This window comes from Felis catus, chromosome A3 (genome assembly GCF_018350175.1).
Source record: "Felis catus isolate Fca126 chromosome A3, F.catus_Fca126_mat1.0, whole genome shotgun sequence".
NCBI classification, from domain to species: domain Eukaryota; kingdom Metazoa; phylum Chordata; class Mammalia; order Carnivora; family Felidae; genus Felis; species Felis catus.
This window is the reverse complement of record NC_058370.1, coordinates 85,484,960-85,510,064: the sequence shown is the minus strand read 5'-3', so window position 1 is coordinate 85,510,064 and position 25,105 is coordinate 85,484,960. Positions and strand designations below refer to the sequence as shown.

Here is a 25,105-nt window from a genome sequence, read left to right as displayed (position 1 = left end):
GCGCCCCCTCTGAGTTCAGATTTTATATAAGGGCTATATCTAGTTGTAGATTGATAGTCTTAATTTTTTTTTAAAGTTCTGAGGACACTATTAATACATTTGCTTAAAAATTCAAATTATACTGAAAGGTATAAACGGCAAGTGAGCCTTTTCTGGGCACCTCTTTTGCTTGTATTGATCACTGTTAAGTTTCTTGTATACTTTTCCAAAATGGAACTTTTTGGTATTTTTTTCAACCCACGGCAGTGTATGGATTTATTACTATTTCATAATTAAAGAGATTTTAACGATACCATGGTCTAGTTACTCCTTACAATGTCATTCCAAGGTTTTTAACTGTATTTCAGTTAAGCACTGACTCAAAAACAATTCAGTGTAGTTTTTTAATCAGCGATTTTGTAATGATTGAGGTTGAAAGTAATCTCTACACACAGTGTGAATTGAACTCACAACCCTGAGATCAAGAGCATATGTTCTGACTGAGCTAGCCAGGCCCCGCGAGAAAATATTTTACCAGAACATTTTTTTGTACTTATTTTTTCTACTTATCACCTTGTTAATAAGCATTAACTAAATGGGTAACAATTTCTTTCTTTCTTTTTTTTTTTTTTAACTTTATTTTTGAGAGAGAGTGAGCAGGGGAGGGGCAGAGAGAGCCAGAGCCAGAGAATCCCAGGCAGACTCTATGCCATCAGCACAGAGCCTGACGTGGGGCTTGAACTCACAAACCGTGAGACCATGACCTGAGCTGAAACCAAGAATTGGATGCTTAACCAACTGAGGCACCAAGGTGCCCCAGGATAACATTTTTTTTTTTTAATTAAAACAAGAAAATGACCTCCAAAATGTAGTCTATAAAGCATGTATTTTATTTCAAGTTTGCCAGATTAAAATTACTTGCTCACTTTTATACTTCCAAATAAACCTTCTCTTCAGCAGCCCACATCTACTCTCTTTTCTGAATTTTCTCCTTGAACTCCCATACCCTTTTTGTGATTATGAGTTGACAGTTAATGTGTAGATCTGGCACAGGAGTAAATTTCGAGATGTGATTACTGTATGTTTTTGGGTTTTGTCTTTGGTTTTGATAATCCTGTACTATAAAAATGTTTTTAACACTTGAAGATTTCTATAAGAAATCTTTTATTTATTTTAAAAAAAAAATTTTTTTTAACGTTTATTTATTTTTGAGACAGAGAGAGACAGAGCATGTACGGGGGAGGGTCAGAGAGAGAGGAAGACACAGAATCTGAAACAGGCGCCAGGCTCTGAGCCGTCAGCACAGAGCCCGATGTGGGGCTCGAACTCACGGACCGCGAGATCATGACCTGAACCGAAGTCGGACGCTTAACCCACTGAGCTACCCGGGCGCACCAGAAATCCTTTAAAATTTAGCATTGAAAACGCAGCGACCCGTAGGTTCTTACAAGTTCCTTCCTCAGAGTTTTGTTTTGTCAGTTAAAGCCCTTTATTAGGTGTATCATAAGGAGGGCTGTGTTGATAATCTGTTGCTATCCCAAGAAACATTTCTGTGAGATGATACTTTGAATTGTTTTTGTAGCATAATTAAATTTATCTGTACTCTAACCAGGTCTCTTTCGTCCTTTGTAAATAATACAGAGTATTTTTGTGTGTGAGAATTAGGTATGCATTTTAAAACCTAGGTACAAGGTAGTGAAGCATAGCAACCTACCATTGGCTTTAATGGAGCTGTTAGCACTTTTATTTATCCTTAATCTGTCTAGTTTTAGGGCTGATTTTTTTTTGTCCTATCTACCTGAGTCTGATGCCACAACCAATCTCCTATTATAGGTGTGCAGTAAGCCAGCATCCTGGGGTATTATTTACTTGTAAGGCAGTCTTTAATAGAAATTGTTAATGTCAGGAAAGAAAAGTGCGAGTAGGTAGTAAGGGAAATCTGTGATTTTAAATCTATTTGTGTTAAAATTGTTTTCCTAACAAATACAATTTTATGAATTATAAACTAACTCATAATCTTTTTCAAGTAAATAATGAAATTTATGAACAGATATATTTACGCTCTGCTTTTCTGTTTGGCTGTCACTCTGTCATCATACTTCTTGACTATTTGCTCATTTTCTTGTTTTTCAGTACACTACAGTCTAGACCTGTGATGTCCAAATTACTAGCCACATGGGACTATTAAAATTTTAATTAAAATGAATTAAGATAAAATAAAATTATAAATTTAGTTCTTTAGTCACAGTAGCTACATTAAAAATACTTAGTGGCTACTTGTGGCTAGTTTTTACTACATTTGTGCAGATATAGAATGTTTATGTCATTGCAGAGCAGAAAGTTTTATTAGATAGCACTGGTCTAGAATGATTACGTATCTGCATTTCACTGAAAGTTATTATGTTGGCAGTAATCTAATTACCAGCATGAGATTTGGAGTTAGAAAGATTTGAATTTGGATTCTGGTTCTGCCATTCATTAGCTATGTGACCTTGAACAAACACCATAAGCTCTCAACCTTATTTAGTAGTGTAAATTGGGAATTAAGAACACCTCAAATTGTGACAATAATGAGTGTCTGGAAATCCAATTGGTACTCATTAAATGTATTTGGTTCTTCTTTGTACTTGGCTTCTTTGTAACGTTGGAACTTGTTGGAAACTCTTGGGAGTTCTTTCCTTTTTTGGCTTCCGTGACATTTTCTGCTAGTTGCTGTTCTGCGTCTCCGACCATTTTTAATCTTTGTTGCTAGCTTTTCATCTGGGTTTGGTCCAAGGCCCTCTAAGTATTGATTGTATCACTTTCCCATTTAAAATCCTATATATCATAGGATTAACACAGCCTTAACATAGCTCAGAGACTCGATAGGTTCTGCCTATTGCTTACTTTGCTTATTTCACCATGTTCCTGCTTTTGCTCCATGCTCCAACAACTTGGTCTTGTTACGTTTTATTAAGTATTGTATGCTAGGTTTATTCTGCTGTCTGTTTGTTACTACTGTCAGAGCTTTTTGCATCGGCTATGTTTGGAATGCCACAAAAGTCCCTCAAGTAAGTGACTGAGCCTCCCACCCCCATGGCAGGTCACACCACGTTCCTATATTATGCCAGCTGCCAGCATAGATTCCTCCATATTATAAGAATTTAATAAATATTTGTTGAACGGGTGAATTGAGTGAATGCATAAATTCTTTGTTTATTTTCAAAGTTGCATCATCTCTTACGTAGTGATGATTCATATCTTCAGCCTGCGTCATTCTTTTCTGTTCAGTCTAAGGATCTAACTGCTTATAGGATATTCACTCTAAATAAAGGTGTGTGTAAGTCACCTCAACTCATCATAACTAAAACCACATTCATTATTGTCTTCCTATTCATGCTTCCATTATTCCCTAATTTTTCTTATTGGAAACAATTATCAATTCATTCACTCCTGGCCGGAAACCTGGCATACCTTCTTCTCCCCTTTACTACTAAAGTCTTAAGCAGTTCTCAGTTGCAGCCTGTGCTAAGAGTAGTAGAACATAGAAACATGTGGCCTGACCTGTGGGGGTGGGAGGCTGTTACTTACTCAGTTACTTACTTGAGGCATTCCTGTTGAGTTCACATACTATTACTGATAAAGAGGAAAACGTATTTATAATGTTCCCAGCATGTTAATACTTTGTGCCGTCAAGCAGTGACAGCTGAATCCAAAACACACCAACAAAGCTAAAAGTAGTGAGCCAACAAAGAATAATGTATACTATCCATACAGCCCACATTCTTCCTCATGACTCAGTTAGGCCATTTATCTATGTTGGAAGAATTTACTGCACAGTTCCTCCAGATGTTTGTGCATTTTTCTTTTGTTTCTATAACTTAGTTTCAGATACCCCTTCTTAACACTTTTTTCTGTTACTTTCATCTGTACCTTTATTTTAGAAAAATTTAATGCTTTTTCCTTTTTTTTGAGAGAGAGCACAAGTGGGGGAGGGGCAGAGAGAGAGGAGACACAGAATCTGAAGCAGGATCCAGACTGTGAACTGTCAGCACAGAGCCCGATGGGGCCTCGAACCCACAAACCGTGAGATCATGACTTGAGCTGAAGTCAGATGTTTAACTGACTGAGCCACCCAGGCTCATCTGTACCTCTTAAAAGTCCCATACTGGGGTGCCTGGGTGGCTCAGTCAGTTAAGCGTCCGACTTCGACTCAGGTCATGATCTCACGGTTCGTGTGTTCATGCCCTGCCTCGGGCTCTGTGCTGACAGCTCGGAGCCTGGAGCCTGCTTTGGATTCTGGGTCTCCTCTCTCTGCCCCTACCTTGCTTGTGTGCTGTCTTACTCTGTCTCTCAAAAATAAATAAATGTAATTTAAAAAATTTTTTTAAAGTCCCATACTTATTAGTTAGCACATCTTTATGCTTAATTAGGATTTTTGTTGGTTTTGTTGGTACTCTAATTGCATAGGTTTTGAGTGTCTGCTTCCAACTCTGTTTTCCTTAAGCCGTTTTGTTTATTTGTTTGTTTATTTTAAGTAAGCTTTTTGCCGAGCATGGGGCTTGAACTCATGACTCTGAGATTGAGTCACATGCTCTAATGACTGAACCAGCCAGGTGCCCCAAGCGATGTTTTTTTGTTTTTGTTTTTGTGTTAATGTTTATTCATTTTTGAGAGAGAGAGAGAGAACATGAGCAGGGGAGGGGCAGAGAGAGAGGGAAGCACAGAATCCGAAGCAGGCTCTAGGCTCCGAGCTGTCAGCACAGAGCCCGATGCAGGGCTTGAACCCACAAACCGTGATATCATGACCTGAGCCAAAGGCAGGCGCTTAACTGACTGAGTCACCCAGGTGCCCCAAGCCATGTTATTTTTAATCGTAGTTTTAAGAGCATGAAGTTTTTTCAGGAGCATCAGTATCATGTTATAACAAACCTGTCTTCCCATTTAGAATCCCCCAAATGCCTCTTGAATCACCTTCTTTATCCCCATTGCCCCTGGCATTGTTGGAATTTCATTTATAGTTCATGTGGACTATTTCCATAGCCACCATAATGCTTTGATGTTTTTGCCTATAGTTTCTTCCTTCTTCATTCTGTCTTCCAGAGTTGCCACCAGAGTTTTTCTTCTGAAAAGGAAATCCAGTGTCACTGCCTTATTTGAAAGTCAATGCTACCTCTTCTTTTATTAAAATTTTAAATTCCTTTGAATGCCACTCATGTTCTGATCATTGTTTCTAGCCATCTTTATGCTATAATCGAGTCAGGTTACTTGATTCTCAAGTGTCTCATCTTTTTTTTTTTTTTTTTTTTTTTAACTTATTGGTGCCTTTGTATATATTTTTTCTTTCATCTACACTGTGCTTCTCCTTTTTCTGGCAAATATCAAGATTCTGTTGCAATGGCATTGGGTGAAAACTTTACCAACTCCCTCAGGCAATTAATGGCCATTTGTAAGTACCTTTCATAATAGTATATGCCATATTTCATTGTGTTTAATGCCTCCCCTAAACTGTGGCCTCCTCTAAAGCAGGGGATGCATTTTTATTCATCTTTGTAAAGCCTGTTCCCATTGTAGTATCTCTCATAGAATGTAAGTGTAAGTGGTGGATAGGTAAATAGACACTTTGCTTGCTGGCTTGGGAAGCCAGCAGAGGTGCAGCTGGGTTAGTTATATTTATTGTCTAGGTCTGTGGAGGTATTTGAAAGTCCTATGCTTAAGTGCATTAGCACGGTGGGGAAGCTACTGAAGGATACTATTGATTCTGAAAGTTACAGGACTTCTTTTATGCTTCAAGAGTTTTTTTGTGTATCTGAGTAAATTATCAGTTGGATGTGAGTATGTTATTTCATTTGTTAAATGGTAAGTAGACTTTTCCATAAATAAAGGAGACTCAATTTATAAATAGTGTTTTTGTTTACGTAAGTTGATTTACCATAACATTTTTGTACTAAGTGTATTCTAGAACAGCTGATAAACTGAGACTCCCGTTCTAGATCTTTGATTTCTTAATTTAGCGAACTTCTGTGTTTGCCCACTGCATATATCAAACATAGCGTTAGGGACAAAAATGAAGGAAAAAATACATAGCTCTAAAGATTCCATAGCATAGATTGAGTCAGGCACGTGGAGGAAAAAATGATAATACAATACAATTGTGTGTGTATGTGTATGTATATGTACACACACACAGGTTTCAGTAGAGCTATTATAAGGTGCTAGATTTCTTCTGGTCACTCTGCTTGTCCAGTTTGAATTTGACATGTAGCAGCTATTTGGACATTTTATTCTGGTCATATTACTCCTAGAATAAAGTTGTATAATGTCAGACAATTAAGTACTGAAAGAAGACTGTCGTCATTTTGTTGTTATGTTGCTTTCAGTGAATTTTATTTGATGTTATGGAACATAATATGGTGTGGTGGAACACTGTTGAGATATAAATTGGAAGACCTCTAATGGAGTATGCTGAATTTACACACACACACACACACACACACACACACACACTATTTGTAAAGTGGCCACCAGACTGACTGATTAAGAGTTCTTGTGGGTACTGAGTAAGATAATTATTAAGGTGCTTGATAAAGTGCAAAATACTGTTTAAAGTTTAAAAAATCAAACTACTAAAGGGTGGCTCAGTTGGTTAAGTGTCTGACTTCCGCTCAGGTCATGATCTCGTGGTTTGTGAGCTTGAGCCCCACAGCTCAGAGCCTGGAGGCTGCTTCAGATTTTGTGTCTCCCTCTCTCTGCCCCTTCTCCACCTATACTCTGTCTCTTTCTCTCTCTCTCTCACAAATAAACATCAAAAAAGTGTAAAAGGAAAATCAAACTACTAAAAACTAGTCTGTAGTATTCTTAGCAGGTCTGGGTTTCATAATCACTTCATTCTGATTTCTGTGCAGCCTCTGTCCATTAAGTACTCATTAACAAAGTAGAAAATGTATCAGAGTGTTGGGTATAAGTAACAGAATACCCACCCAACTAAATGTGTCCCAAATAATAAGGAATGTACTAATTCACAAAATGAGAAGCCCAGAATCAGAGTTAACAGAGTGTTTCAGCAGTTCATCCAGTTTATCAGGGACATAGGTCAAGATCACATTAAAGGTCCACTTGTCCAAAGAGGACCGCCACAATTTCATATACCAGCATATGCCTGAAGGAAAAAAAAGCAGGGAGCACTTTCTCAAGTGTCTCTTTTTTTTTTTTTTTTCAACATTTTTTAATTTATTTTTTATTTTTGGGACAGAGAGAGACAGAGCATGAACGGGGGAGGGGCAGAGAGAGAGGGAGACACAGAATCAGAAACAGGCTCCAGGCTCTGAGCCATCAGCCCAGAGCCCGACGCGGGGCTCGAACTCACGGACTGCGAGATCGTGACCTGGCTGAAGTCGGACGCTTAACCGACTGCGCCACCCATGCGCCCCTCAAGTGTCTCTTTTTATTAGGTTCCAAGTCTCATTACAGATTTTTTCTTAAGTTCCATTGTATTTTCCAGGTTTCTTACATACCAAAAAAAAGACCTTTGTGCCTTTTGACCACCTTCCTTCAAGGCAGATCTTATAAATTGTCCCTAGCTTACCTTCCATCACTAGGCCTTATGTAATAAAAACAAGCTCAGTATTTTATTTGGTGCTCTGAACAGAAGTCACTGATTACTGATGGGATTGTAGGCAGTGAAATTATATCTGGTTTCTGATGTTAATACTGTATTTCTTCCCTCACCAATACATGGCTATAACCCTGTGTTGTCAGCCTCTTCACAAAAGTATTTTTTGTACCTAGGTTACCCTAATCAAAATTCTGCTTCCTTACCAAGGATATCACTTGCCTTGCGCAGCAGCCGCCTCAAGTGAAGGAACAAGTTGGAAAACTTCCAGTAAAAGACCAGACAGTAAATATTTTAGGCTTTGTGGGCGCCATACAGTCTTTTGCAACTACTAAACTGCCATTGTAGCTTGAAGCAGCTATAGATAATACACAACAAATGAGCATGGCTGTGTTACAAAAAAAAAAAAACCCTTAGTATACAAACACAGGTGGCAAATTCTTTCTAAAAGTGCAAACATCAAAAGAAAAATAAATTGAACATCATAAAAGTTAACTTTTATGCTTCAAAGAACATCAAGGAAATGAAAAGACAACCCACTGAATGGGATAAATTTTTACAATTCATAGACTAATAAGAGACTTCTGTCTAGAATATATAAAGAAGTCTTACAATTCAACAATAAAAAACCCAGCTAAAAAGTGAGCAAAGGATTTGAGCAGACATTTCTCCAGAGAAGATAAACACATGTCCAATAAGCACATGAGAAGATGCTCAATATCACTAGAGAAATGCAAATCAAAACCAAAAAGAGATACCACTTCATACCCACTAAGCATGGCTATAATCAGAAAGACCAGATAAGTGTTGGTGAGGATATGGAGAAATCAAAATCCTCATAACATTGCTGGTGGGGATGTAAGTGTTGTAGCTGCTTTATAAAACATTTCTATAACGTATTAAACATAGAGTTGTTATATAACCTCATAATTCCATACCCAAGTATCCACAAGAAATGAAAGAAAAAACTTGTATATGAATGTTTATACAGTATTATTCATAATGGCCAAAAAAAAAAAAAAAATGGAAACAGGCCACATGTACACAGATTAAATAAATTGTGGTATATCCATATAACATTATTGGCAGTAAAAATGAAGTATTGATTCTTGCTGTATTACATGAATGAACCTTGAAAATATTCTAAGTAAAAGAAGCCAGTATGGAATACATACTGTATGGTTGCACTTATATGTGGTATTCGGAATGGGAAAGTATGTAAAAACAGAAGGTAGATTAGTAGGATGAGTCAGGGAGATGGGGAGTGACTGTCAGTGGATATGGGCATTCTTTTTAGTGTGAGGAATTTGATTGTGGTAATGGCCGCACAACTCTACGAAAAACCATCCACTTCAGGTGGGTGAATTGTATGGAATGTTAATTATATTTCAGTATAAAGCTATTTATTTTAGAGTGTGTGAGTAGGGGAGAGGGGCAGAGGGAGGGAGAGAGAATCTTAAGCAGACCCCATGCTTAGCGCAGAGCCCAACACGGGGCTTGATCCCACGACGCTGGGATCATGACCTGAGCTGAAATCAAGAGTTGGACACTTCACCGACTGACCCACCAAGGGGTCCCTAAAGCTATTATGTTAAAAAACCAAACCCATAAAAGCTATGGTAATCAGAACAGAATGGTATTGGCATAAAAACAAACACCTAGATCAGTGGAACAGAATATAGATCCCAGAAATAACCTATACATATATATGGTCAATTAATTTATGACAAAGGAACAAAGACTACACATTGAGAAGAGGATGGTCTGGTCTCTTCAGTAAATGATGTTTAGAAAACTGGACAGGCACATGCAAAAGAGTGAAACTGGACCACTATCTTACACCATATACAAAAATCAATTCAAAATGGATTAAAGACTTAAATGTAAAACCATAAAACTGGAAGAGAACTTAGCTCCTGGACATCTGTCTTGGTGATGATTTTTTGGATTTGACAGCAAAAGCAAAGGCAACAAAAGACAAAGTGAACAAGTGGGACTGTCACACTAAAAAGCTCATGCACGGCAAAGGAAACTGTCAACAAAATGAAAAGGAAACCTACTGACTGGGAAAAATATTAATAAATCATATATCTGATAAAGGGATATTATCCACAATATATAAAGAATCCTACAACTTCGTAGCAAAATGACAGTCCAATTTAAAAAATAGGCAGAGGATCTCTATAGACATTTTTCCAAAGAAGACATGCAGGTGGAAAACAGGTACATGAAAAGATGCTTAGCATCACTAATCATCAGGGAAATGCAAATTAAAACCACAGTGGGATATTACTTCACACCTGTTAGAATGGCTCTTACTAAAAAGCCAAATAATAAGTTTTGATGTGGAGGATGTGGAGGAAAGAGAACACTTGTGCACTATTGGTGTTAAGTTGGTGCAGCCACTATAGAAAACAGCATGGAGGTTCCTCAAAAAATTAAAAATAGAACTGTATGAGCCAGCAATTCCACTTCTGGGCACTTATCTGAAGGAAATGAAAACACTAACTCTGAAAGATGTATGTACACTCATGTTCATTGTAACATTTACGGTAGCCAAGACATAAAGCAACCTAAGCGTCTATTAATGGATGGATGGATGAATGGATAAGAAACTATGGTGTGTGTGTGTGTGTGTGTGTGTGTGTGTGTGTGTGTGTGTGTGTGTGTGTAGGGTGGAATATCACTGTCATAAAAAAAGGAATCCATCTGCAACAATGTGGATTGGGGGCAATATGCTAAGTGAAATAAGATAAAGAAAATTACTGTATGATCTCACCTGTGGAATCTTAAAAACAAAACCAAAAACTGAATTCATGGATACAGAGAATAGATTGGTAGTTGCCAGAGGCAAGAGATGGTGGATGAAACAGGTGAAGGTGGTCAAAGTATACAAACTTTAGTTATAAAGTAAGTCATGAGATCTACAGCATGGCAACTATAGTTAATAATACCCTACTGCATATTTGAAAGTTGTTACGAGAGTACATCTTAAAAGTTCTCATCACAAGAGAGGTGCCTGGATTGCTCAGTCGGTTAAGTGTCTGACTCTTGATTTCCGCTCGGGTCATGATCTCACAGTTTGTGGGATTGAGTCCCATGTTGGGCTCTGTGCTGACAGCCTGGAGCCTGCTTGGGACTCTCGCTTTTTCTCTGTCCCTCCTCTGCTTGTGTGTGTGCATGTGCGCTCTTTCTCTCTCTCTCTCTCAGATAAACATTAAAAAAAAAAAGTTCTCATCACAAGAAAAAAAATTTTGTGACTGTGGTGATTGATGTTAACTAGACTTACTATGGTGATCATTTCACAATATATACAAATACCAAATCATGTTGTACACCTGAAACTAGTATATGTCAGTGATGCTTCAATTAAAAAAAAAAAAAAAGATAATCACTGAAAAAACCAAACCAAACCCCTAGAGGTGGTAGGCCTGATATGCTTGGGACCATAGTTTGGCAACCCCCTAATAGATTATTACTTCTTAATTCTCACGCAGAGTCATTTCCTTCTATCTGACTGTGTTTTCCTTTATCTCTTTTCGTTGCTGCCATCTAACATCTTCCTGGATACTCCAGTTTTTCATTCACAATTTAGTATCTGTGTCACATTTTCCCTCTAGGATCCACCATTCCTTAATTGTTTATGCACATCTTGCTTTAGTCTTCCTTGACCTTTCGTTTTACTAACTTATACTTTGAACTGCTTACTTTCACACTAGTTAGGGTAGTTGGTCTCTTACCATCATCCAGAACTGTGCTACTACTGGGGTTATATTTCTTCTGTTCTGAGATTATTTTGTTAATTATAATTACTGAAAATGCTATGCATACATTGTTTCCTATTTTGTTTTCGGATTATGTATGTTTTTAAATTAAAATATAATACCAAATTATTGTTCCAAGTTGTTGGATGGTTTCTGTGTAATAAAGTGTTTTATATTTTCCATTGCTATACTATTCTCCTCAGCTGTCTCCACCTATCTCACACCCTATTATTGTCTCGTTTTTGTGATTGAGACTATGTTAGATACATGAACAACACATTTTAAATTGCTTTGTCAGTGTAAGTTGGCAGTGACTAGCCACTTGAACCTAAGTTTTCCAAGATGAGAGGAAAACGGTTTCAGTAACTTACAGCTTCTCTTATATAATATAGAGAGGATATAGCTTTATCATATATTGGTGAGAATACTATGGGAATTATGTTAGTGTGAGTTCAAATTTGGTCTCTGTCACTACCAGTTTTGTGACCTTGTGCAAGTTGCTTAACCTTGACATCCCTATTTACCAAGAAGATTGTTTGGAGGATAAATGAGATAAATGTATGTAAAGTCTCTAAAAGAGTGCCCAGCACATAAATGTTATTTCTTTTTTTTTGTATTCAGTAAACTTTTCTTTTTTCCATCCATATTTATATTTACAAAGCTAACTTGTAAAGATTACTTTCTAGATCTGTCAGCTTTTGCCTTTAAAAAAAGCCCATGAGAAGTTGACAAAGTAACATTTATTGTTTTGCATGTTTTGTTTGAACTAAGGTAGTTTTTTCTTTTAAGTTTATTTTGAGAGGGGTGGGGGAGAGAGAGAACAACAGGGAGGGGCAGAGAGAGAGGGAGAGAGAGACTCTCATGCAGGCTCCCTGCTGTCAGCACAGAGCTCAGTGCAGGGCTCAAACCCATGAACCATGAGATCATGACCTGGGGCCAAAACCAAATGCCTAACTGACTGAGCCACCTAGCAGGAGCCCCGGAACCAAGGTAGTTATTTAAAAATTTAAGTTAGTGCATCTGAACTTAGTCTGAGATATTAGGACTTTATATAAAGAATTGTTTTAATTTGATGGAAATAATGTTATTGTTATAAGTAAAACCAGATGAAAAGAGCCAGCAGGGTTTTTGCAAACCTAGACTTTCAGAGAGGTCTCTGCTTTAATAAAGCTTTTGTTGTGTCTGTTGCTACTTGAGAAGTATCTTACACCTTTGGGAATGAAATCTTATTCTTAAATCCTTCCTTTTATTAATTGCTTACAGTGTATTAAACACTGGAAGATACCATTCTTAACTTTTTGGACATACACTCCTGTAAAAATTTTGGGTTGGCATAAAGATGATTAATTGGTGAACGGACTGTGTTTAAAGTTCATATGACAGTTGTTTGGAACTTAATACATTTTCCAAAGAAATAACAAAAAAGGATGTACCTAATAAAGATTTACAACAAAAGCATATTTCAGTGATAATTCAAAAATATTTATTAAGTATTTTCTATGTGTCATGCACTGAAGAATAACTGTAATGAAAAACAAAACACAGTAAGAATACAATCCATTGAACAAATTTGTGGGATGTAGCTAAAGCAGTGCTGAGGAGGAAACTTAACAGTGCTAAATGCACATTTCAGAAAAAAAGAAAAAAAGTCTCAGTAATCGTGAACTCCCATCTCAAGAACCTGAAAAAAGATAAAAAACAGCAAAATCTACCCAAAGCAAAGAAGGGGGAAATAAAGATAAAAGCAGAAATCAGTGAAATTGAAGACAAAAACAGAGCAAATGAATGAAATCAAGAGTTGGGCCTTCAGAAAGATCAATAAATTGATAAACCTCTACAAGATGGGGAGGAATAAAAGAGGAAACAAATTCTCAGTATCAGGAATGAAGTGGAGGGTATCACCATAGACCCTTCAGACCTGGCAAAGATCATATGGATATACTATTGACAACTCACATATAAATTTGACAACTTTGATGTAATGGACCGTTCCTTTAAAAATACAAACCACTACCGTTCACCCAATATGAAATAGATGATTTGAGTAGCCCCCATTACCTTGATACCTGCCCCCGAAAGTACAAACACTATCAACTTTCCCATATTAATGTATATGTAAAAATTTTAACAGAATGTAAGCAAATAGAGTGAGTTAAGCAGAATGGAAAGAAAATTGTATACTATAACCAAGTATGAGCTCACTGCAGGGATGCACAACTGGTTCACTATTTGAAACTCAGTATAAATAATCTGTATGAACAACTAAAGAAAACTCACATGATCACATAATTTGATGGAAAAGGCATTTAATAAAATTCAGGACCCATTCATGGTTTCTTTAAAAAAAAATAAAAATACATACATGGGGGAACTAACTCAGTTGGTTATGGAATATCTATAAAAACCTGTAGGAGGGGGGCGCCTGGGTGGCTCAGTCAGTTAAGCGGCTGACTTCGGCTCAGGTCATGATCTTGCGGTTTGTGGGTCCAAGCCCGGTGTTGGGCTCTGTGCTGACAGCTCAGAGCCTGGAGCCTTCTTCAGATTCTGTGTCTCCCTCTCTCTCTGCCTGTCCCCTTCTCGTACTCTGTCTCTCTCTCAAAAATAAATAAGATTAAAAAAAAAAATCGGGTGCCTGGGTGGTGCAGTCAGTTAAGCGTCCGACTTCAGCCAGGTCAGGATCTCGTGGTCCGGGAGTTCGAGCCCCGCGTCAGGCTCTGGGCTGATGGCTCAGAGCCTGGAGCCTGTTTCCGATTCTGTGTCTCCCTCTCTCTCTGCCCCTCCCCCGTTCATGCTCTGTCTCTCTCTGTCCCAAAAATAAATAAATGTTGAAAAAAAATTTTAATAAAAAAAATAAAAAAATCAAACCTATAGGTAACATTATACTTAATGGCAAAGACTGAATGCTTTTCCCATGAGATCAGTAACAAGGCAAATATCTGCTCTCACCACTCTTTCAACGTAGTGATGAAAGCTCTACCTGGAATAAGGGAAGAAAAAAATAAAGGTATACAGATTGGAAAGGAGGAAAATCTCCCTATTTGCAGATGACATGATTGTCTACATAGGAAATTCTGGGAAATCTACAAACAAAAAACTAGAACTAATGAGTTCAGCAAGTTTGTAGGATATGAGGTAAACATACAGAAATCATGGTTAATTTTAGAAGAGAAAAATAGGATTGGTTACGTTAGCTATTAGGTAAATTTTAAACTGCAAAATAAAATAATAGGTATCACTATTTCAGGCCCCAATATGCAGTAGGATCTTTAAAATAGTTAACATTATGTACCTTCAGTCATTTACTAGGTGAAGTTATAGAGTAAAATTTTGGAGTATTTATCAGGCTAGAAAATTTTAGGGTTTTGTTTTTCTCCTAAAATAGTTTGACAAGGTCAGATGTTACTAACTTCTGTTGGAAAACTGGTCACTTTAACAGTGGTATACTGTATTAACGAACATTTCTGTCATACAATAGCATCATAACTAATTTTTATAGAGTATCTACAAAATCCCTGTTGCCAGATTTGTTGCTATAACTAAGGTCATGTTTGATTTGTATTGCTAACAGCATCTGCTGTTTTTGAGATTTATTGCCTTTTCGTATACTGTCTGTTGTACTGGCTTACAAAAGAACATAATATAAAGTTAAGCATACTCTGTTTGGGAAACTTTTGTCTTCTGGACCAGCAGGATGCTTCAAGGTGTTTCTTGACATTCCATGTCTGCCTTCTCTCTCCCTATCTCCCTCCCTCTCCTTCTCTCTTCCATATTTAAGTATGTCTAGCATCTTCATTAGTAGTCAAAAAACAATATACCTAGGAGGATCCCTTGAAATCATCTAGTTGAACTTTTTAAAATAACTTTATTTTTATCTTTTAAGTTTATTTAGAGAGCGAGTGTGTGCACACGCAGAGGTGGGGGAGTGACAGAGAGAGAGAGAGAGAGAGAGAGAGAGAGAGAGAGAGAGAGAGAGAGAGATATTGATTCCCAAACAGGTTCTGCGCTGTCAGCTCAGAGCCTGATGCGAGGCTTGAACTCACGAAACTGTCGTGACCTGAGCCAAGATCTAAAGTCAAACACTTAACCAACTGAGCCACCAAGGTGCCCCCAAACTTCCCTATTTCCTGAATGGAAAAGTCAGGTCTAGAGAAAGGGGTACTTGTGAACTCAGCCTGATAGAGACAAGAGATTGGTCCCTGGAAGTCTATGATCTTTTCACTTCCTTTCACCCAAATTGATCTATCCACAGTTTGAACCCCTTGTTGTATACTTCTGAGAGTAAGAAATAATCTGTCCTCAAACAAATATTAAGATGGTTAGTGATTTTACTTTAGAAACTGATTTCTTTAATTATATTAACTGTGGGAAGTTGGCAAACTTTGTCTTTCAGCAGATGAAGACTTTTGGACTCTCACTTTTTCTTATTTAGTATTTTTCAAATTTACCATATTGTAGTTATCAATTTTGATACACATTAAATCAGGAATAGGAATATTTCTGGCAAAGAAATGAAAGTATTTTTGGATCTCTTTTATTTCATTTTGTTTAGAGTTACTTTGATCTTGAAGTGTCTAGATGTAAGAGAATAAAAATAAATTTTATGAATGCATACTGTAAATTTTAGACTATTTTCAAAGGGCTGCTGTCAATATGTAGACATTTATCTTTAGTAGACTTTAAGAGGTGACAACATTGTCTTATTTGGTTATAGGCTCTTCTTGGGAACTATAAATATTACTTAAGTATTAGAGTACTGCCTGCTTATTGGACATCCAAGTGCTTAGTAGATACTTATGAGGGTGAGTATCAAGGGAAGCAAAAATCTAAAGTTCTTTAATAACTGGACGTTTAAGAATTTATTGAATAATATACCCTTTAACTATGTTCGTTCGTTTTGTTTGTTTTTTGTGTTTATTTTGAGAGAGAGAGAAGAGTGTGTGACCAGGAGAGGGGCAGAGAGAGAGAAAATCCCAAGCAGGCTTCATGCTGTCAGCACAGAGTCCGATGTGTGGCTCAGGGTTTGATCTCATGAACCATGAGATAATGACCTGAACCACAATCAAGAGTTGGATGCTTAACTGATTGAGCCACCCAGGTGCCCCAAACATGTTCTTTAATATGTTGATGCTTAACATGCCACTTAAACCAGGTTCCTAAAGGCTATCTGGATTTTTACATGCACCTATAAAATACTTCCTTGCATAAATTTAGGACAGTGTTAAATTTGGCAAGGGATATCAAAGGATAATGAAAACAATTGCTGCCTTCATGGAGTTTAAGATCTAAGAAGGGGAGTAAGTAAAGGATGAAAGAATTAGAAAGACTATAATTAGACTATATTAGAATTAAAATTACTATAAGCTTCTGGTTTCTCATTGAAAATTAATCTAAAAATATTAATTTGCTGCCTTGAAATGAGTATGTTATATAAACAAAAATCCATAGAGTTCTTGAATTATATGAGAGGAAACTATTACTATTTTAAGAGAAAGTGATGATATATATATATATTACATATATATATACATATATATATTTTTTAAGTTATTTTGAGAGAGAGGGAAAGAGAGTGAGTGGAGGAGGGGCAGAGAGAGAAGGAGAGAGAATCTCAACCAGGCCCTGCACTGCCAGGGTATAGGAGCCCGATGTGGGGCTAAACTCAGGAACCGTGACATCATGACCTGAGCTAAAACCGAGAGTCAGATGCTTAACCAACTGAGCCACCCAGGCACCCTGAGATGTTTATATTTCTCAACTAGAGACTTGAATCTATGAGTTATAAAGCAATTCCATTATACTTGAGATCAGTTTTATTGAGGTATAACTTACATATAGTAAAATTAACCAATTTCAGGCATACAGTTAATATGTCTTGACAGATGTATAGTTTTGTAAGCACTTCCACAATCAAGATGTAGAACATTTCTTGTCACTCTAAAATGTTACCTGATACCCTCTTAAATCCTAGCAACCCCTGACTTTTGGTAACTATAGTTTGCCTTTTCTATTACTTATAAATGGAATCATGCAGTATGTAATGTTTTGTATCTGGCTTCTTTCACTTAGCTTACTGGTTTTGAAATTGATTTATTTTGTTGTGTGTATCAGTAGTCTTTTCCTGTTCACTACCCAGTAGTACTCCATTGTCTGGATACACCACAGTTTATCCATTTGATGGTTGGTGGACATTTAGATTGTTTCTTGTTTGGACTGTTAACAACAGAGCTTCTGTGGATATATGTGTACAAATCTTTATGTGGACATGTTTTTATTTCTGAATGTTATGTTAAACTTACTATTAAGAATCCGTCAGGGGTACCTGGGTGGCTCAGTCGGCTAAGCGTCCGACTCTTGGTTTCCACTCAGGTCATGATCTTACAGTTTGTGAGTTTGAGCCGCACATCAGGCTCCCTGCTGACAGGGCAGAGCCTATTTGGGATTCTCTCTCCCTCTCCCTCCCTCTCCCTCCCCCTCCCCCTCCCCCTCCCCCTCCCCCTCCCCCTCCCCCTCCCCCTCCCCCCCCTCTCCCTCCCTCTCTCTGCCCCTCTCCCGCTTGCTCTCTCTCTCAAAAATAAATACACTTAAAAAATTATTAAAGAATCCATCAATTTGTTTTCCAAAATGTGTTATTCTGCATAAAAATTTCAGTTCTCTATCTTTACCAACACTTGTCATGTCAACATTTTTACTTTTAGCTACATATACTGTATACATCTGGGTGTTGATTCTATTGCTGTGTTACAAATAACCGTAAATTTAGTGGCTTAAAACAGCACTTAACCGTAATGCTAGTTTAACATGGGGTCTCTCTTCAGGGAATCACAAGGCTGAAATCCAGGTGTCAGGTCATTTATGTTGTTGGTAGAATTCAGTTTCTTGCTCTTGTAGGATTGAGCTCTCTGCTCCTTGGTTTACTGTCCGCTAGAGGCTACTCTTAGCCCTTACAAGCTGCCTGCATTCAGTGGCATGGGGCTCACTCCCTAGTCTTGAATTCTCATGGTTTGAATCTCTGACTTCCCCTTTTTGCTTTTACTTTATTTTATTTAAAAAAATTTTTTTTAATGTTTATTTATTTTTGAGAGAGACAGAGACAGAATGCGAGTGGGTTAGGTGCAGAGAGAGAGGGAGACACAGAATCCGAAGCAGACTCCAGGCTCCGAGCTGTCAGCCCAGAGCCTGACACGGGGCTCGAACTCACGAGCTGTGAGATCATGACCTGAGCTGAAGTTGGACGCAAACCGACTGAGCCACCCAGACGCCCCTCCCCTTTTTGCTTTTAAAAGGCTCTTATGAGTCTTATCTTATGGTCAACTAATTTGGAATCTTAATTACATATACAAAATCCCTTTGAGCCAATACCTAGATTAGTATTTGAATAACTGAGAAAAGATGTTTGTATACCTAGGGCTGGGAATTTCAGAGGGCCATCTTAGAATTCTGCATAGCACATAACCATTTGTTCTACATTTTCGGCAACATTTTATATGTCAAGTTTTTAAATTTTAGGCACATATATACTAGTTGCAAGTATTGTATGTAATTGTAGTTTTAATTTTGCATTTCTCTGATGTCTAATATGAAACATATTTTGATGTGCATATTTGCTGTGTCTGTATCTTTTGTTATAAAATGTCTACTCGGGCACCTGCACAGTTAAGCATTTGATTCTTGATTTCTGGTCAGGTCATGATTTCACAGTCATGAGATCGAGCACCCCATGTTGGCTGTGTGCTGGGCATGGAGCCTGCTTAAGATTCACTCTCTTCCACTCCACTCCCTCTGTCCTTCCCCCACTCGCCCTCTCTCTCTAAAATAAAATAGAGTAGAAGAGAATAAAATAAAATAAAAATCTACTCTTTTGTCTTTTCCTTTTTAAAATATTGATACCCATTTGTTTTAGCATCATTTGTTGCAAAGGATTTCTTCCCACTGAATTACCTGGACACTTTTGCCAAAAACTTAACCTTTGTGTGTGTGTGTATGTGTGTGTGTGTTCTCCATTTTATTCTGTTCCATTTATCTTTTTATCTAGTCTTACACCAATATCATTCTATTGACGATTCCAGCTTTATAATAATTCTTTAAGTCAGATAGTGTAACTCCTTCAACGTTGTTCTTTTTCAGATTGTTTGGCTACTTAGGTCTGTATGGAAATGCATTTGATTTTTGTATACACCTTGTATTGTGTGGCTTTGTTTCATTCATTTATTAGTTCTGAAAGTCTTTTGTAGTTTATTATTTGTGTACATACACAGTCATGTTATCTGCAAGTAAAAGTTTACTTTTCTCTTTCCAATCTGTATGCCTTTTATTTCTTCTCTCTTGCCTTATTGCACTGGTGCAGATACCTTTATCTTGTTCCTGATCTTAGGGAGAAGGCGTTTAGTCGTTCACCATATTAAGTATGTTAGCTTAGGCTTTTTGCAGATAGGCTTAATAGATCGAAGATCTTTGCTGGATTGTGGTTCTTATGGGTGTTGAAATGTGTCACATGCTTTTGTTTATATATGTTGATGATCATGTGGTGGTTTTTATTTTTTAGTCTGTTAGTGTAGTGAATCACATTGATTTTGAATGTTAAACGAAGCTTGCATTGCTGGGATTTTCCTCAGTTGGTCATGAATTTTATTCTCTTCAAAATTTTTTCTGGGGGCGCCTGAGTGGCTCATTCAGTTAAGCCTCTGACTTCTGCTCAGGTCATGATCTCATGGTTCGTGGGCTTGACCCCTGTGTCAGGCTCTGTGCTGACAGCTGAGCCTGGAGCCTGCTTCGGATTCTGTGTCTCCCTCTGTCTTTGTCCTTCCCCCGCTCATGCTCTGTCTCTGTCTCTGTCTCTCTCTCTCTCTCAAAAATTAATATTAAAAAATTTTTTTTCTGGATTTACTCAGGTATTGTTAATGATTTTTGTATCCACTGTAGTGAAGAAGTATGGGAGTATGGTTTTCTTTTTTATAATGTAATGTTATTCTCTGATTTTGGTACAAAGGTAACACTAGCCTCATTAAATGAGTTTAAGAACTATTCCTTCCTTCTGCTTTTTGAAAGAATTTGTGTAGGGTTGGCATGTTTTTGTACTTGGAATATATGATTGAACTGAGCAGTGAAGCAATCCGGGTCTGTAGTTTTCTTTGTAAGAAACTTTTAAACTCAAATTCAGTGTATTTTAAGAGCTGTAGAGCTGTTCAGCATTTCTTTTTTCTCTTGAGCCAGTTTTGTCATATGGGCCTTCAAGAAACTTGTCCATTTATCTTAGTTATAAAATTTTTTTTTATAGCATTGTTTAGAAAATTCCTTTATTTTTCTTTTAATGTCTGTAGGATTTGTATTGATTTGCCTGAGGGATTACTTATTGACCTTTTCCAAAAAAGTTTTTGTCTATCGATTTTTCTTTGCCCATTTCTATTTTATTAATTTCTCATTTTTTTTCTTTCTTTAGGTTTAACTTCTTCTTTTTCTAGCCTTTTACTTTGGGAACAGATCATTATGTTTTGGACTTTCTCTTGTAACGGCATTTTCCTCAAAACACTGCTTAACCTATATCATAGAAGTTCTGATGGGTTCTGTTTTCATTCTATCCAAAGCATTTTCTGATTTCTCTTTGTCATTTCCTCTGTGACTCCTGGGTTATTAGAATTGTGCTTTGTTTCCAAATATTTGATTATTCCCAAATACCTTTCTAGTTTAATTATATCATAATGGAAGAATATATTCTGTATGATTTTAAGCCTTTCAATTTATTGATACTTTTTTTTGAGGCTCAGAATAATGGCTTTGTGAATGTTCCATGTTCATTAGAAAAGAATATTCTGCTGGTTTAGGACATGTTGGTTGATCGTGTGTGTTCAAATCTTCTATAACTTTATTTTTTTGTTCTATTTGTTTTCTTTCAGTTACTGTGAGAGAAATATTAAAATCTCCAAAATGATTGACTGTTTTCCTTTCCATTCTTTAATTAGTACTTGCTTTCATTTATTTTGAAGCTGTGTTAACTGTGTGTGTGTGTGTGTGTGTGTGTGTGTGTGTGTGTGTGTGTATGTGTGTAGACCTAATTACAGTATGGGAGGCTCGGAGGTTCCCCACACATCCGCACAATTTCTGGACATTAGTTAGATGTCCTACAATTCAATTCTGACACTGTCTACCTAGACATAGCATTTGATTCTACAGGTGAAGGGCTCAGTCCTGCAAGACTGCCTCTGTCTCTCTCCCTCAGATGCCAATTAACAGATCTAGATTGTCTCCTGGGGTTCTGACCAACCTGGTATAGTTGGAAGGATAAAATGACCCCCGTTTTGGGTTTGATTAATTTGCTAGAGTGACTCATAGGACTCAGGGAAACACTTTATTTACTAAATCACAGTTTATTATAAGGATATAACTTAGGAATGGCCAAATGGAAGGGACACATGAGGCAAGATACATAGGAAAGGGTGTGCCCTCTCCAGGTGCTCCACTCTCCCTGCATCTTTTCGTGTTCACCAACTTGGAAGTTCTCTGAACCCTGTCCTTTTGGGTTTTTATGATGGCTTAGTTACATAACTACAGTTGATTAAATCATTGATCTTTGGTGATTAATTCATCCTGTAGCCCCCCCCTCCCCAAAGGTCAGAGGGTAGTGGGGCTAAAATTACAGCCTTCTAATCATATAATTGGTTCTCCTGGCAACCAGACAGTCCCTATCTTTAGGTGCTCTCTCACAGTCCCCTCCTTAACATAAGACATCTTTATAGTTCTCACTTAAGAAATTCTGAGGGTTTTAGAATCTCTATGCTAGAAACAAAACTAAATACATTTTTTTATTATAAATCACAATAGACTTAGTATCATTACATCTTCCTAATGAATCCACTCTTTTAACATTATATAGCCCTCTCTATCCCTGATAATGTATTACTTGTTCTGGATTCTGCATTTTCCATTGTTACTAGCCACTGTATGCTTCTTTCGATTAATACTTCTGTGGTATATCTTTCTGTCTTTTCAGTTTTAACCTACCTCTAACTTGTTTTTAAGGTAGGCTTCTTATAGATAGCGTACAGTTGTGTCTTTAATTGTAATTACTACAATGTTTACCCTTAACATAGTATCATTCTCAAAATGTTTGGATTTAAATCTGCCATTCTGATATTGTACTTTGTTTTCTCCACACTTGATTTTTGTTTCTTTTATCCTATTTGCCTCCCTTTAGATTGAGTATTCTTTATGATACTGTTGTATTTATCTTTTTATTAAAAAACAGTTGCTGGGCTCCTGGGTGACTCATTCGGTTTGGCATTTGACTTCGGCACAGGTCATGATCTCGCGGTTCACGAGTTTAAGCCCCGTGTGGGCTCTGTGTTGATAGCTCAGAGCCTGGAGCCTGCTTCAGATTCTGTGTCTCCTGCTCTCTCTGCCCCTTGCCCACTCACACTCTCTCTCTCTCTTTCTCTCTCTCAAAAATAAACATTAAAAAAAATTTTTTTTAATTAAAACAGTTGCTGTAGGGTTTTTAATACACATTTTTTTTTTAATGTTTATTTATTTTGAGAGAGCAGAGGAGAGGCGGGGGCAATGAGACAGGGAGAGCGAGAAGCCCACGCAGGCTCCATGCTGTCAGTGCAGAGCCTTACACAGGCTCATACTCATGAACTGTGAGATCATGACCTGAGCTGAAATCAAGAGTCAGACGGTCAGCCCAACCAACTGAGCCACTTAGGGCGCCCCTATAATATACATCTTTAACATTATGCTCTACTTTCAAATAACATTGTAATGTTTCCCTCATAGTGCAAGATCTTGACAACATACATCATTCCTCTCTCTCATATTTGTGCTGCTGTTGTCACACATTCTACTTCTATGTACATGTTATATACCCCACAATACATTGTTACTATGTTTGTGTTAAGTAAGTTAATTATATTTTAAAGATATTTAAAAATGAGAAAAAAGTCTTTTATATTTACATACAAATATACCTTTTTTTTTTTTTTTTAAGTTTATGTATTATTGAGAGAGAGTGCGAGCAGGGGAGGGGCAGAGAGAGAGAGAGGGAGACACAGAATCCTAAGTAGGCTCCAGGCTCCGAGCTGTCAGCACAGAGCCCCATGTGAGGCTTGAACCCACAGACTGTGAGATCATGACCCGAGCAGAAGTCAGACATTTAACTGACTGAGCCACTCAGGCGCCCCACAGATTTATCTTTTTAGTGATCTTCATTTCCTGGTCTAGAATCAGATTTCCATTTAGTACAATTTTTCTTATGCCTGAAGAATATTCTTATGATGTTTCTTGTACTGCACATGCATTGGAGCTTAATTCTTTCAGTTTTTGGTTATCTGGGGAAAGCATTTTCCTTGATACTTGAAAGATTTTTTTACCAGGCACAAGACTGTTCAGGTTGAGGTAGAAGTAACCTTTTGGATATATAGATTTTAAGTTTAGGAGATAGATGAGGCATTCAGTATTGGTGGAAAAGCACTGAAGGGCTCTAGCTGGGCTGGTCCTTGGGTCTTGTGGATGTTGGCTAGCTGGAAATAATGTGGATAGAGGATTGATGGTATTATTTATAAAGAAGTGATAACGCTGTGAAGGTTGGTGGGAGAAATAAGGACTGGGTTTCAGAGTCGTCCTTGAAACTACCATATAACTCTTTTGCCCTCACTTTTTTTTTTTCTAAGATTTATTTAATCCTTGTACCAAATGTGGGGCTCGAACTCTTAACCCCTAGATCAAGAGTTGCATGCTCCTCTGACTGAGCCAGCCAGGTGCCCCATGCCCTCACTTCTAAGACAATTATAACATTAATCATTATCATAAAACACAACTCAGAATGACAATTCAAAGTGTCATTATACTCTTTTGAGAATGTTTCAAGAAACATACTTTAAGGTAGAGTGAGATTTTTTTTAAAGCATATATAAAATTTTAGGTATGAAATACGTATGTGAGGCAGTAAAAGATAGGAATCATTAGAGTCTTAAAATCAAGTAAGGGGCAGAATAAGCAAAACTCTATCTCTGTTCATTACTAATGGTCAGGTTTTATTAATGTTTGCTATTTCTTCTTAAATATTTTCTTAATGTTTATTTTTGAGAGCGAAAGAGAGACAGAGTATGAACTGGGTAGGGCAGAGGGAGACACAGAATCCGAAGTAGATTCCAGACTCTGAGCTTTCCACGCAGAGCCTGATGCGGGGCTTGAACTCACAAACCATGAGATCATGACCTGAGCTGAAGTCAGAGGCTTAACTGACTGAGCCACCCAGATGCCGCTGTTTATCATTTTCTTCTACCTTTAATATATATTTGATATTAAAATATTTTATCAACATTTTATATGCTTTATTGAAAGTTGACAAGTGCAGCTGTTAAATACAGTGACACCTTACAACTGTGTAGAGAATATGCACAGAAACAAATGCGTATAACTACTATACAGGTAATATGCAGAAATCCCTCCTGGGAGATCCATTTCATTAGCTAGAATGGATCATTTTTCAAAGTATTCAACCAGCTCAATCAAAAGACTTCAGCGAACAGGAATTTACTTCAAGACATTCAGCAACTAGAAGAGTTCAGATTACACAAAGTGACTGACGATGCCAGATTCTTAAAATTTCTTCAGGTGTAGTTTTCTTCATGTAGCATTTTTTCTGTAGATCTCTGTATAAAAGACAGTTCACACCTCTTCAGACATCTAGATTTCAATCTGTACAACATAAATAGTAGTTACAGCCCTCTATTGTACAAAATAGTTCCACTACATACACAAATATACAATAAGCAAAACA

General features: G+C 37.3%; 1 protein-coding gene across 3 annotated transcripts in view; it reads left to right on the top strand.

The window, feature by feature from the left end:
• Nucleotides 1-25,105, top strand: part of PPP3R1 (protein phosphatase 3 regulatory subunit B, alpha) — a 68,002-nt gene that overhangs the window by 7,200 nt on the left and 35,697 nt on the right. The window contains exon 1 of one of the 3 annotated variants that reach the window (XM_045054305.1): nucleotides 16,113-16,133. The exons of the other annotated variants lie outside the window; for them this stretch is intronic. Coding sequence (XP_044910240.1) covers nucleotides 16,128-16,133 — 6 coding nt within the window. The 5' untranslated portion in view covers nucleotides 16,113-16,127. Of the gene's footprint in view, nucleotides 1-16,112; nucleotides 16,134-25,105 lie in introns of those variants that run through there. 3 annotated transcript variants of the gene reach the window in all.